Below are 14,709 nucleotides of genomic sequence, written 5' to 3'. Positions count from 1 at the left end.
GTTTCCTTGGGTTGGTGACATTATTTTCTGTGGTGATGTCATTTCCTTGGGTAGTCATTTCTTGTTCTTTTTCTCAGGGAGTGGTAAATGGGATCCAAGTCCATGTGTTTGTTGATTCCAAATTAACAGAGGTTTGTTGACCTCAAATACTGGAGGTTTACTGTATTATTGTGATCTCTGCAATATAGTCAGTTGAGGGTATGAGTGAGTTGACTCTCTGCTGGCAAAGTTTATTTAAGGCAAAGTTGCATTATTATTGAAGTGATTTATGCTGGGAATGAAGTATAATAGTGTGTACATCCCTGCATCATGTTTCTATTACTTTAGTGTGTGTTTTTGCAATGTTTAAGAATGGTAGCTGGGATAATTCTGAGAGTCTCATGTTGGTGTTCAGGAAATGATTGGAAAAGATTCTCAGGGACAAAATCTATACGCATTTCGAAGCAAATGGACATATTAACGATAGCATGGTTTTGTGCACAGGAGGTCATGCCTCACGAACATGATTGAGATTTTTGAGGAGGCTACGAAGATGATAAGGGAAAGCCGCTTGATGTTGTCCACTTGGACTCCAGTAATGCCTGAGACAAGGTCCTTTGTGGCAGACTGGTACAAAAGATGAAGTCACATGGTATTGTTACAATGTCAAAAGCATATATGTTCACTTTAAGATGGAAAGTGCTTTTCATAATTTAAAGTACAGCCACAACTGCCAGCTAAAGGATGGGCTGTTCCAAATGTAACATTTGGCTGTTAAATGGATACCTGAGTTTTTGTTGTTTTGACAACAATTTGAATTTAACTAATTCATTTACATTTTGCCCAGGATACCATAAGGACACCTGGAAACTGATCAAATTATAAGAATTTAATGTGTCATGGAGGGATATGTAAAGCCAGTATTTTGTAAATTAGAAAGAAACCAACTGCTGCAGAGCCAGAGGGCTAACTGCTCATTTACATCTTGCTCTCAAAGAAATTAAAAAGCACTCTATATCAAAGGTACCTATTCATGTGAAACATATTTGCAGTTTTTAAAAAAAGACAACTCGGGGAGATCAGAGAAGATTTACCAGAAGAGGGGGAGGTGTGGCATTGTTGATCAGGGACAATATTACAGTTGTAGAAAGGATGTTTGGGGACTCGTTAACTGAGATAGTATGGGCTGAGGTTAGAAACAGGAAAGAAGTCACCATGCTGGGAGTTTTCTATAGGCCTCTGAATAGTCCCAGAGATGTAGAGGAAGGGATAGCAAAGATGATTCTCGATAGGAGTGAGAGAGACAGGGTAGTTGTCATGGGGGACTTCAACTATCCAAATATTGACTGGGATCACTACAGTACGAGTACTATAGATGGATCTGTTTTTGTCCAGTGTGTGCAGGAGGGCTTCCTGACACATATGTAGACAGGCCGACAAGGGGTGAAGCCACTTTAGATTTAGTACTGGGTAACGAGCCTGGCCAGGTGTTAGATTTGGAAGTAGGTGAGCACTTTGGCGACAGCGATCACAATTCTGTCAGGTTTACTTTAGTGATGGAAAGGGATAGGTGTACTCCACCAAGCAAGAGTTACAGCTGGGGGGGGAAGGGAAATTACGATGCAATTAGGAAAGATTTAGGAAGTGTAAAATGGGGAAGGAAACTGCAGGGGATGAGCACATTAAAACTGTGGAGCTTATTCAAGGAAAAGCTCCTGCGTGTCCTAGAAAAGTATATACCGGTCAGGCAGGGAGAAGATATAGAACGCGTGAGCCGTGGTTTACTAAGGAAGTGGAATCCCTGGTCAAGAAGAAGGCTTATGTTAGGACAAAATGTGAAAACTCAGTTAGGGCGCTTGAGGGTTACAAGGAAGTCAGGAAAGACCTAAAAAGAGAGCTCAGAAGAGCCAGGAGGGGACATGAGAAGTTGTTGGCCGATAGGATCAGGGTTAACCCTAAGGCTTTCCATAGGTACATCAGGAATAAAAGAATGACGAGAGTTAAATTAGGGCCAATCAAGGATGATAGTGGGAAGTTGTGTGTGGAGTCAGAGGAGATAGGGGAAGCACTAAATAAATATTTTTCGACAGTGATCACTATAGAAAATGAAAATGTTGGCGAGGAAGATACAGAGATACTTGCATCTAAACTAGAAGAGATTTGAGGTTCACAAGGAAAGAGGTATTAGAAATACTGCAGAGTGTGAAAATAGACAAGTCCCCTGGGCCGGATGGGATCTATCCTAGGATACTCTGGGAAGCAAGAGAAGAGATTGCTGAGCCTTTGGCATTGATCTTCAAATCATCATGGTCTACAGGAATAGTGCCTGAGGACTGGAGGATAGCAGATGTGGTTCCCTTGTTCAAAAAGGGTAGTAGAGACAACCCTGGTAATTAGAGACCAGTGAGTCTCATTTCAGTTGTTGGTAAAGTGTTGGAAAAGGTTATAAGAGATAGGATTTATAACCATCTCGAAAAGAATAATCTGATCAGGGACAGTCAGCATAGTTTTGTGAAGGGTAGGTCATGCCTAATGAATCTTATTGAGTTTTTTGACAAAGTGACCAAACAGGTAGATGAGAGTAAACCGGTTGATGTGGTATATATGGATTTCAGCAAGGCGTTCGATAAGGTTCCCCACAGTAGGCTATTATACAAAATGCAGAGGAATGGGATTGTGGGAGACATAGCAGTTTGGATCAGTAATTGGCTTGCTTAAAGAAAACAGAGGGTTGTAGTTGATGGAACGTGTTCATCTTGGTGTCCAGTTTCATGCGGCGTACCGCAAGAGTCGGTGTTGGGTCCGCTGCTGTTCGTCATTTTTATAAATGACCTGGATGAGGGCTTAGAAGGGTGGGTTAGTAAATTTGCAGACGACACTAAGGTCGTTGAAGTTGTGGATAGTGACGAAGGATGTAATAGGTTGCAGAGAGACATAGGATGCAGAGCTGGGCTGAGAGGTGGCAAATGGAATTTAATGTGGACAAGTGTGAGGTGATACACTTCGGACAGAGTAATCGGAATGCAAAGTATGGGCTAATGGTAAGATTCTTGGGAGTGCAGATGAGCAGAGAGATCTCGGTGTCCATGTACACAGATCCCTGAAAGTTTCCACCCAAATTGACAGGGTTGTTAAGAAGGCATACAGTGTTTTGGCCTTTATTAATAGAGGGATTGAGTTCCAGAACCAGGAGGTTATGCTGCAGCTGTACAAAGGGATCACACCTCTGCTGTCTAGCCTACATAAATAATTAGGAGGAAAATGTAGCTGGAAATGCAGTTAGAAAGTTTACAGACGTTATAAAGTTTGTTTGAGTTGTGGATAGTGAGGAGAATTGTCAGAAGATGCAGCAGGATATAGATCATTTGGAGGCATGGGCAGAAAAATGGCAGATAGAGTTTAATCCGGACAAATGTTAGGTGATGCATTTTGAAGGTCAAGTACAGGTGGAAATTATGCAGTGAATGGCAAAACCCTTAGGACTATTGATATGCAGAGCGATCTGGGTGTACAGGTCACCGAAGGTGGCAGCGCAGCTAGATAAGGTAATAAAAAATGCATATGATATGCTTGCCTTCATTGGAATGGGCATTGAATATAAGGATAGACAAGTTATGCTGCAGCTTTATAGAACTTTAGTTAGGCTACACGTGGAAAATTACATATGGTTCTGGTCACCACACTACCAGAAGGATGTGGGTGCTTTGGAGAGTGTACAAAAACGGTTTCCCAAGACGTTGCCTGGTATGGGAAAGGTTGGATAGACTGGGCTTGTTTTTGCTGAGTGCAGGAGGTTGAGGGGCGAACTGGTAGAAGTTTATAAGATTGTGCATGTCATGTATAGAATGGAAAGTATCCCAGGGTGAAGGTGTCAATTACTAGAGTATACAGGTTCAAGGTGTGTAGAGGAAGTTTAAAAGGGAGTCACAGAATCCTACAGCATGGAGACAGGTCCTTTGGCCCAAACTGGACCATGCCAACCAAAATGTCTATCCACTCGAACCCCATTTCCCTGCACTTGGCCCGTATCATTTTAGTCCATTCCTATTCATATATTTGTCCAGATGCCTTTTAAATGTTGTTAATGTACCAGCCTCAACCACTTCCGCTGGCAGCTCATTCCATATGCTCTGTGTAAAAAGTTTCCCTTCAGGTGCCCTTTTATTCTTTCCCCTCAAACCATAAACTGATGCCCTTGAGTCCTCGATTCCCCAACTCTAGGAAAAAGACTGAGTGCATTCATCCTATCCATGTCTCTCATGATCATATACACCTCTATAAGATCCCTCATGAATCTCCTGTGCTCTAAGGAAAAAGATCCTATCTTGTCCAACCACTCCATATACATGTAACTCAGACCATTGAGTCCAGGCAACAGCCTTTTAAATTTCTTCTGCACACTTTGCAGTTTAATATCATCCTTCCTATAGCAAGGTGACTAAATCTGAGCACAGTACTCCAGGTGCAGCCTCACCAATGTCTTGTAGAACTGCAACTTAACTTCCTAACTTCTATACTCAATGGCCTGACTGATGAAGGCCAGTGTCCCAAAAGCTGCCTTCACTGCCCTGTCTACCATCACTTCACTTTCAGAGAACCATGCACCTGAACTCCAAGGTTCCTCTGTTCCACTACTCTCTTTAGGGTCCTACCATTGACCATGAAACTTCTACCTTGATTTGACTTTCCAAAATACAATACCTTGCACTTATCTTTATTAAACTCCATTTGTCATTCCTCAGCCCACTTCTCCAGCTGATCAAGTTCCTACTGCTATTTCTGTTAACCTTCCTCACTGTCCACGATGCCGCCTATTTTAGTGTCATCAGCAAACTTACTAATTGTGCCTTTTACATTCTTATCCAAATCACTGATTTTGATAACAGACAGTAATGGGCCCAGCATTGAAGAGTGTGGTGCTGGAAAAGCACAGCCAGTTAGGCAGCATCTGAGGAGCAGGAGAATCGCCACTCTCTTCGACTCTGATTTCCAGCATCTGTAGTCCTCACTTTCTCTTAGTAATGGGCCTGGCACTGACCCCTGAGACACTCCAGTAGTCTCAGGCCTCCAGTCCAACAAGCGTCCTTCCACTATTACCCTCTGCTTCGTACCCATCAAGCCAATTTTGTATTCAGTTTGCTAGATAGTCCTGAATTCCATGCAATCTAACACTGCAGAGCAGTCTACATGTGGAACCTTATCAAAGGCCTTAGTGAAATCCATATAGACTACGTCCACTGCCTTGCCCTCAAAGTACTTGGGAAAAATTTGAGAGTCATGATCTACCACTCACAAAGATGTTTAAAAGTTTTTCGCACAAAGGATGGTCAGGACCTGGAATGCATCGCCAGAGGAGGTGGTGGAAGCAGACACAATAGCAGCATTCAAGAAGCAACTGGACAAATACATGAATAGGAAGGGAATAGTGGGATATAGATTGTGTAAATTAAGACAGTTTTAGTATGGAAGGGCAAAATATGGTGGCAAGGGCTTAGAGGGCTGAATGGTCTGTTTCTGTGCTGTATTGTTCTTATTATGTGGGCATCTTGTTCAACTGGAATATTTGATCAACTGGTGCACTCCTGCTCCATAGGTGCCAATTAGTTAAAACGTTTGCTGTATTCTCAATAGTTCCTGATAGTTGACTGTATAGTATAATAATCACAGGCTTCATTCTTACCCCTCCCATTTTAAGGAATCTAAATCATTACCGAATATAGTCAGTTCTTCTATAACACGGTGGCATTCTTGTACAGTCCCACATTAATGTAAAATCGTGCTTTAAAACCATGTTTAAAGTGTTGGCGCTGTGATCGCATTACAGCCAACACACATTTTAAAAGTTAGTGCTGTAGAAACAGCGTCCCCTATTCATCAATAGTGTTGCAGTGCATTCACATTGACAAAACGAGCATTGAAACAGAATGACCTGTAAATCTGAAAAGCATATTTGTTGCATGGCACAAACTGAGCCAGGTTTCTTCAATTAAGTTTTTTGTGATCTTTGCAATAGAAAGAATTTTAACTGGATTGCTAAGGGAGGAATTTTTCTTGTTGGTTTATTCATTCAGGCTATATGGAGCCAGCATTTGTTGCTCAACCCCAATTGTTTGGTGGTGCTGCCACCTTAAGCTACTGTAGTCCATTTGCTTTAGGAACACCCACACTACTGTTAGGGAGAAGATTCAAGAAATATTAATGCAATGACTCTGATTTCCAAGACCGGATAGTGCTTGGCTTCGAGGAGAGCTTGTGGTTGGTAGTGTTCCTATGTATCTATTCCCTTGTCCTTCTCGATGGAGATGGTTGTTGGAAATGGAAGGTGCTGTTGAAGGAGTCCTTCCCTGACTTTCTACAGTGTATTTTCCAGATGGTACGTGATGCTGCAACCATGCAATGGTAGTGAAAGCAGTGAATGCTTGATGCAAATCAAGTGTGCTGCTTTGTCGTGAATGGTGTTAGCAGCACAGACGATTCCCATTCTCCTCAGCTGACCATAACTTATTCCCATAATTGCCCAACTCTGTTTCTTAGGTTTATTTTAGGATGTATTGTTGCATCTATTTCTTTGAAATTACAGAATCCATACAGGATCCCTACAGTGTGGAAACAGGCCCTTCTGCCCAGGCAGTTCACATTGACCCTCCGGAAAGTCACCCACCTTGACCCATTCCCTGACTACTCTACATTCACCCCTGACTAATGCACTTTATCTACATATCCCTGGACACTATGGGCAATTTAGCATGGCCAATTCAACTAACTTGCACATTTCTGGATTTTGGGAGGAAACCGGAACACCAGGAGGAAACGCAAACAGACATGGGGAGAACATGTAAAAGCCACACACAGTAACCAGAGGCTGGAATCGAACCCAGGTTTCTGGCGTTGTGAGGCAGCAGTGCTAACCACTGAACCACCGTGCTGCCGTAAGTGAACCAAGAGGATCAAGTGTCACTGGAAGAACATTTCGGAGACAGTGATAAATGAATTAAGGTTCAGGATGACAGCAGAGAATGACAGAGTAATAAAGATATACTGGCAGAATGGACTGCAATCAGACAAGAACAGAACTGGTCACAAATGGTTGGAATGAGAGATTCAGAGGGATCATAAGAAAGCAAAGAAGCGAAGCAACAGGAATTATGACAAAAGACTAGCAGTCGAAAGATATGCAGGTTAGGTGGATGGCCATACCAAATGGCTCAGAAGTATCCAGGGGTTTGTAGGCTAGATGGATTAACCATGGGAAATGCAGGGTTATAGGGATAGTTAAGGGGACTGGGTCTGGATGGGATGCTCTTTAGAGGATTGGTGTGGACTCAGCCAGAATAACTTACTTCCATACTGATAGTGATTCTATGATACAACTGTACGTTATTAAGAAGAGATGTAAAATCAGAAGACCAATGTGTGGATATAGTCATTATCTGACACTTAGGTAGTGGAAGCAGACAAATTGGTGACATTTAAGAGGCATCTGGATAGGGAGGGATTGGAGGGATGTGCATCAAAGACCTCAGGTTCGTTAGAGAGAAGATTCAGAGATGACTTAATTGAGACATACAAGATAATCAGAGGGTTAGATAGAGTGGACAGTGAGAGCCAATATCCTCAGATGATAGCGCGCACGATGGGACATAGCTTTAAAATAAGGGGTGATAGATATAGGACAGATGTCGGAGGTAGTTTCTTTATTCAGAGTAGTAGGGATGCACTGCCTGCAACAGTAGTAGACCCACCAACTTTAAGGGCATTTAAATGGTCATTGGCTAAACATATGAATGAAAATAGAATAGTGTAGGATAGATGGCTTCAGATTGGTTCCACAGGTCGGTGCAACATCAAGGGCCGAAGGACCTGGACTGCGCTGTTATGTTCTGTTAATAAGGCCTGCAGGTTTGTGTTTTTTTAGTTTAATTAGGGCATGATGATTGGCACATGCCTTTTCCTGTGCTGTAGGTCTCTTTGTTCTTTGTTCATAGTTCTTGAAGTGGTATCCTTGGAAATGAGCTGGACTGAGTCTTGCTTGATTTACAGCACTATATGTTCCTAGATAATAACCATGCTTACAAGCTTTATCAAGTTGTACAGATTCTGATTTATTTCTTTTCTTTCAGTTCCATCAATGATGTTGCTAATTACTGTGTGATGATAAAAGTAATAGGGTCATTTTCCCTTGTTTGTCTACTTTTCTATTGTGAATAATTTTTTGCTTTGTTTTTTTCAAGACAAATATTGTAATGTTATATGCTTATTTTTTGTATAAGATCACTCGAGTTTAAAACAAAATTCAGCCTCACTCCTGTCAGGGTTCTGATGTATCTGGTGTTAACATCGCTGAGGCATTCCCCCATTGCCATTGAGACCTCTAGATCAGAACTCAGTGCAGGCTGTTGTTTTAGACCATAGAAGGCTGCCTTAACATTATTAGTAATGGATAAGTACCTGAAGCGTGGAAGAGGCACAATTGGATTACATGGAGGGAAAAGAGAGGAAATGTCAGAGAGGTGGAAGCAACGTGAGATTGAAATAATGACTTGGGCTTGAAATAGCAGCTAAAATGCAAACCAGAAAGACACGAAAAGTGTAAATTTGGTATACTTAGCCGAAATGAAAAGTGGGTTATCCTGATTTATAAGCAGTGTTCGGGCAAAGAGGAATAGATCAAGTGACTGGCCTCCATCTGTGCCCTACATCCATGTGTAGAGATGTCACCAGTAAGAGTTCAGTTCCTAAACTGACTGAAGTCACCATGAAGGTCTGACTTTCTCTACCTCACCCCTCACCTGAGGTGTGGTGACTCAGGTTAAAGTCACCACAGGTACTTCTTTCTAGTGAGATAGCAGCCTTATGGCCCACTGGGTCTATAATTGCAATGCCTTGAAAATAATAAGCTGCTTATATAATATTGAGCTTGTTTGTCAGTAATAAAAACAATTGATGAGTGATCATGTTTGAAACTTTAAGCCTAACGTCAAAAGTGATATTATTTTGGATACTGCTGCAGTACTGGTATTTGTTTATGGCAGGTTCTGTTTTGTCTTACAAGTTGAGGATTAATTATTTTGAAATGTTGCCTTACTGTGATGTTTTCTGCTGTGTACAGAAGGGATCTCACAATGCGTATCTGGATCAGCTGGAAAGCCTTCTTGCAAGAGGACGCCCTATACCAGTGCGGCTGGATCCACTTCCCCAAGTGGAATCCCAAGTAGCAGCTGCTCGAGCCTGGAGAGAACGTACTGCTCGGACCTTCTTGAAGAAGAACTCTACCTATACATTGTTACAAGTAAGACTTTAAAATAAACTTTGCTAAGTAAGTTTGCAGATAACACCAAGATTGAACTGGTGGATGACTGTGAGGAAGAAGGTCTTAGGATACAGGATGATATAAATGGGGTGGCCAGATGGACAGATCAGTGCTGGATGGAATTTAATCCTGTTAAGTGTGAGGTGATGTACATTGGAAGCAGTAAATGAACAAGGGAGTACTCAATGAACAGTAGGACATGAGGAAGCTCACACTATCTTGGTGTGCTTGTCCACAGATCCCTGAAGGCAACAAGGCAGATTAGGATGGTAGAATCAGTGATTCATAGGTTCATACAGCATAGAAATGGACGGTTGGCCCATCAAGTCTGCACCAACGTAACTAGCACTAAAAGTGCCTTAATCCCATAACCTTGAACTTTATGATAGTTGAAGTACTCATCCAAATAATTTTCTTCAGTTTGTAAGCTCCACTACCTTCCCAGGAAGTATATTCCATACTCCCACCACCAATGAGTGCAAATGTTTTTTCCTAAATCTCCTGCTCCTTATGCTAAAACTATGTCCCCTCATGATTAACCCCTCAACCAAGGGGAACAGCTACTATTTACTCTGTCCATACCTCTCATAATCTTATACATTTAAATCATGTCCCCCCTCGGTCTTCTCTGCCCTAAAGAAAACAATCCAAACTGATCTAGTCCCTCCTTATAGCCATTTACAGCATTGGTGGGGTGGTAAATGAGGAGGATGGCCATAAAATACAAGAAGCTATAGACGGACTGGTCAGATGGGCTAATCAGTGGCAACGTGAAGTTCAATCCAAATAAATGTGAGGTAATGCAGTGGCTGGATAAACAAGGCAAAGGAATACATGATGAATGGTAAGACCCTGGTGTGCATATTCACCGGTTCCTTAGGGTATCGTGGCAGGTGGATGAAGTGGTTAAGAAATTATAGATACCTTTTGGACAAGGCATGGTGTTTAAGAGCAAGAAGGATATGCTGGAACTGCGTAAAATCTTGGTTAGGGCACAACTAGTTCTATTAATTTTAAAAAAGGAGGTATGACTTAGGTACAGGCAGCTGGGATCAAGGGAATCCCTGGAGATATATAGGGGATACAGGAGTTGACTGAAGAAGAAAATCAGGAAGGTGAAAGGAGGGCTAGAGATTAGGGTGAATCCAGAGAGGTTCTTTACATATATTAAAAGGAAAGAAAAGCGACCAGGCCCTCACAAGGACCAAAGTGGAGATGTATGTGAAGAACTGCAGGAGATGGGCGAGGTCTTCAATGAATATTTCTCCTCTGTGTTTGCTGTGGAGAAAGGCACAAAGACTTTGGAACTTGGAGAAGTTAGAGGTGATATGGGGAGAGTCCATATCACAGTGGAGGAGGTGTTACATTAGAATGTGTGAAGGTGGATAAATCTCCTGCTCCTAACCAGATGTATCCAAGAACCCTGCAAGAGGCTAGAGAAGAAATTGCGGAGACCCTGGCTGATAGTTTTGCATCATCGTTAGCCATGGCTGAGGTCCTGTAAAACCAGAGAGGAGCGAATGTTGTGCCCTCATTCAAGAAGGGCTGTAAAGAAAATATCTGGGAGCTATAGACCAGTTAGCTTAACATCTGTGGTGGGTAAGTTACTTGAGATTTGAGGGATAAGATTTACATGCATTTGGAAAGGCAGGATTTAATTAGGAATCGTCAGCATGATTTGTGCGTGGGAGATCATTCTCTCTCAAATTTGTCAGAATTCTTTGGTGAAGATCTGTGTCAATGATTTGTATGAGAATGTACAAGGCAGGATTAATAAGTTTACAGATGACACTAAAATAGGTGGTATCATGGACAGTGAGGAAAGTTATCAGAAATTGCAGAAGGACCTTGATCAGCTGGGAAAGGAGGCCGAGAAATTGCAAATGGAATTTAATCTGGGTAAGTGTGAGGACTTGCATTTTGGAGAGTCACCTCAAGGCAGGAGTTTGATGGTGAATGGTAGGGCCTTTAAGGACTGTAGTGGAACAGAGGGACTTTGGAATTCAGATTCATGGTTCTCTGAAAGTGGAGTCACAGGTGGACAGGGCAATGAAGGTGGCTTTTGGCACACTGGCCTTCATCAGTCAGGGCATTGAGTATAGAAGTTGGGAAGTTATGTTGCAATTGTTCAGAACATTGGTGAGGCTGAGCTTGGAGTATTCTATTCAGTTTTGTTGCTTTGTTATAGGAAGGATGTTATTAAACTGGAATGAGTGCAGAAGAAATTTGCAAGGATGTTGCCAGGACTCAACGGTCTGGGTTGTAGGAAGAAGTTGGACAAGCCAGGACTTTTTTCTTTAGAACGTAGGAGACTGAGGGGGGATCTTGTAGAAGTCTAAGATCATGAGAGGCAGCAATAGGGTGAATGCACTCCGTTTTTTTCCCCAGGGTTGGGGAATTGAGGACCAGAGGGCATCAGTTTCAGGTTAGTGGGGAAAGAATAAAAGGGAACTTGAGGGGCAACCTTTTTTATACAGAGGGTGATACACATATGGAATGAGCTGCCAGTGGAGGTGGTTAAGACAGGTACATTAACAACATTTAAAAGGCATTTGGACAAATGGATCCGAATGGTTTAATATGGGCCAAGTGCAGGGAAATAGGGTGAGCATGGATGAACACTTTGGTTGGCATGGATCAATTTGGGCCAAAAGACCTGTCTCCATGCTGTAGGACTCCTATGACTCTAGAGTGTTGTGTGCAGTTGTGGAAGCCAGATTATAGGAAGAATGTAATGGCACTGGAGAGGGTGTAGACAAGATTAACCAGGATGTTGCCTGGGTTGGAGAGTTTTAGTTATGAAGAGGGTTTGGGCGGTCGGTTTGTCTTTCTTCGAGCAGAGGTGTTGAAGAGGGGACATGATTGAGATATATAAAATTATGAGGGGCATAAAAGGGTCGACAGGAAGTTCCTTCCTTGATTGAGGGATCATTGACCAGTGGTGTAGATTTGAGGTGAGGTGCTGACGGTTCAGAGGAGATGTGTGGATAAATTTTTTTATCCAGAGCGTGGTGGGAATCTGGACCTCACCACCAGTAAGGGTGGTAGATGTAGAAACTTTCTAACATTTGAGAAGTGTTTAAATGGGCTTTTGTCAGGCCACGGGCCAAGTTAGGAAATCTAGTCTAACTAGATGGTTGTTTTTGACTGGTACAGACATGATGGTCGATTTTCTGTGCTATAAGATCTCTCGCATAAAGGTGGATAAATCCCTGGGACCTGATCAGGTGTAGCCTGGAAGTCTGTGGGAACCGAGGGAAGTGATTGCTAGGCCCTTTGTTGAGATATTTGTATCTTTGATGGCCACAGGTGAGGTGTTGGAAGGCTGGATGTTGGCTATCATGATGCCAGTATTTAAGAAAGGTGGTAAGGACAAGCCAGGGAACTATAGACTGGTGAGCCTTACATCGGTGGTTGGCAAGTTGTTGGAGGGAATCCTGAGGGACAGGATCTACATGTATTTGGAAAGTCGAGGACTGATTAGGTATTGTCAGCATGATTTTGTGCATGGGAAATTGTCTCTCTAACTTGATTGCGTTAGAAATCACACAACACCAGGTTATAGTCAAACAGGTTTATTTGGAGGCACTAGCTTTTGGAGCGCTGCTCCTCCATCAGGATGTAAGATCATACGACACAGAATATTTAGCAAAATATTAGCGTCATAAGTGATATATTGAACAAACCTGGATTGTTAAGTCTTTTATCTTTTAGAATGCAAGTTTCAGTTCATTAATATATTAAAGCCCAAAACTACCAATAAGTCACCTTCTTAAGACAACTTGAGGTTTTCTAACAAAACATGACATCTCAGCTCAGGCAATGCATTAAAGGTGTGAGGTCAGAGCCTGTTTGTTTCCCAATCTTGAGTCAGACTGGTTCTATTTCCAAAGTGGAATTTATAAAATATTGCCTGGATTGACGGCCAACCTTGATTGAATGCAGATTGTGCATAATTTGAGCAAAATAGAATGTATCTGCAAATACATATTCATCCCCTGTGTGAACTTGTGTGTATGCGTGTATGTGAGAGAGAGAGAGATTTTGTGTGTGTGTTTGCATGTGTGAAAGCTTGGTAAAATGTGTGTGGGCGTGTGATGGAGTATGAGCCTGTGAGAGGATGTGAATGTCGGGGGGTGGTTTTGTGTGTGTGCATGAGAGACGGTCTGAGTGTGTGCATGTATGTTTTGTGTGTGTGTGTATAGTGTAGTGGGGTCACCTGTAGTACGACAGGAACCAAAGGTCCTGTTTGAGGCCATCTTCATGGGTACCAAACTTGGCTGTCAGCCTCTGCTCGGCCGCATTGTGTTGTTGCCTGTCCCGAAGCCTGTCTTGTAGGATGGTCACTCGATCCAAGGCCCTGACCATTGAAGTGCTCCCTTGACTGGGAGGGAACACCCCTGTCTGTTGTTGTGCGGTGTCCATTCAACCGTTGTCATAGCATCTGCTTGGAGTCACTCATGTACCATGCCTCAGTACATCCTTGCCTGCAGTGTCTGATATAGACAACTTTGGCTGAGTCACATGCGTAACAGTCACCACAGGTAATGGTGGTATCTGTGTTGACACTGACACATTTTGCAGTGGTTGACATGACAGGGTTGTATAGTGTTGTGTTTGCTGCAAACAATCGCCTGTTGAAGATTTGGCGGTTTTTTAAAAGTGAGAAGTGGAGACGTATTGAACGTCTTCGCGAGATGCTCATCCTCATCGATAATGTGTTGCAGGCTGTGAAGAACATGGCGTAGTGTTTTGGCTAATGGACTGAAACCTGCATTCTAAAAGATGAAAAACTTAACAATCCAGGTTTGTTCAATTGATCACTGTATGACACTGTAATCTTTAGCTATAAAGTCTGTGTCTTGTGACCTTGTACTTCACAACCACCTGATGAAGGAGCAGTGGAAAGCCGCTCCAAAAGTGAGAGCTTCCAACAAACCTGTTGGACCATAACCTGGTGTTGTGTGATTTCTACCTTTGTCCACCCCAGTCCAACACTGATTGAGTTTTTTGAAGAAGTAACAAAAAGGATTTATGAGGACAGAGGGGTGTTTGTCATCAATAAGGACTTCAGTCAGGCATTCGACAAGGTTCCTCATGGTAGACTGGTTAGCAAGGTTAGATCACATGGAATACAGGGAGAAGTAGCCATTTTGATATAGAACTGGCTCGAAAGTAGGAGACAGTGTGGTGGTGGAGGGTTGCTATTCAGACTGGAGGCCTGTAATCAGTGGTGTGCCACAAGGATTGGTGCTGGGCCCACTGCTTTTCATCATTTGCATAAATGATTTGAATGTGAATATAGGAGGCATGGTTAGTAAGTTTGCAGATGACACCAAAATTGGAGGCAGAGTGGACAGCGAAGAAGATTATCTCAGAGCACAATGGGATCTTGATCAGATGGGTCATTAGCTGAGAAA

At 42.5% G+C, this 14,709-nt stretch overlaps 1 protein-coding gene across 1 annotated transcript in view; it reads left to right on the top strand.

The window, feature by feature from the left end:
- Positions 1 to 14,709, top strand: part of kdm5a (lysine demethylase 5A) — a 209,557-nt gene that overhangs the window by 149,774 nt on the left and 45,074 nt on the right. Inside the window, exon 21 of the mRNA XM_043708905.2 lies at positions 9,089 to 9,268. Within this exon, the coding sequence (XP_043564840.1) occupies positions 9,089 to 9,268 (180 nt within the window). The remainder of the gene's footprint in view (positions 1 to 9,088; positions 9,269 to 14,709) is intronic.

The sequence above is a fragment of the Chiloscyllium plagiosum genome, unplaced genomic scaffold (assembly GCF_037043375.1).
Source record: "Chiloscyllium plagiosum isolate Xiang-an unplaced genomic scaffold, Cpla_swu_hap1 HiC_scaffold_19, whole genome shotgun sequence".
NCBI classification, from domain to species: Eukaryota; Metazoa; Chordata; class Chondrichthyes; order Orectolobiformes; family Hemiscylliidae; genus Chiloscyllium; species Chiloscyllium plagiosum.
This window is presented reverse-complemented; position numbering and strand designations above follow the sequence as displayed.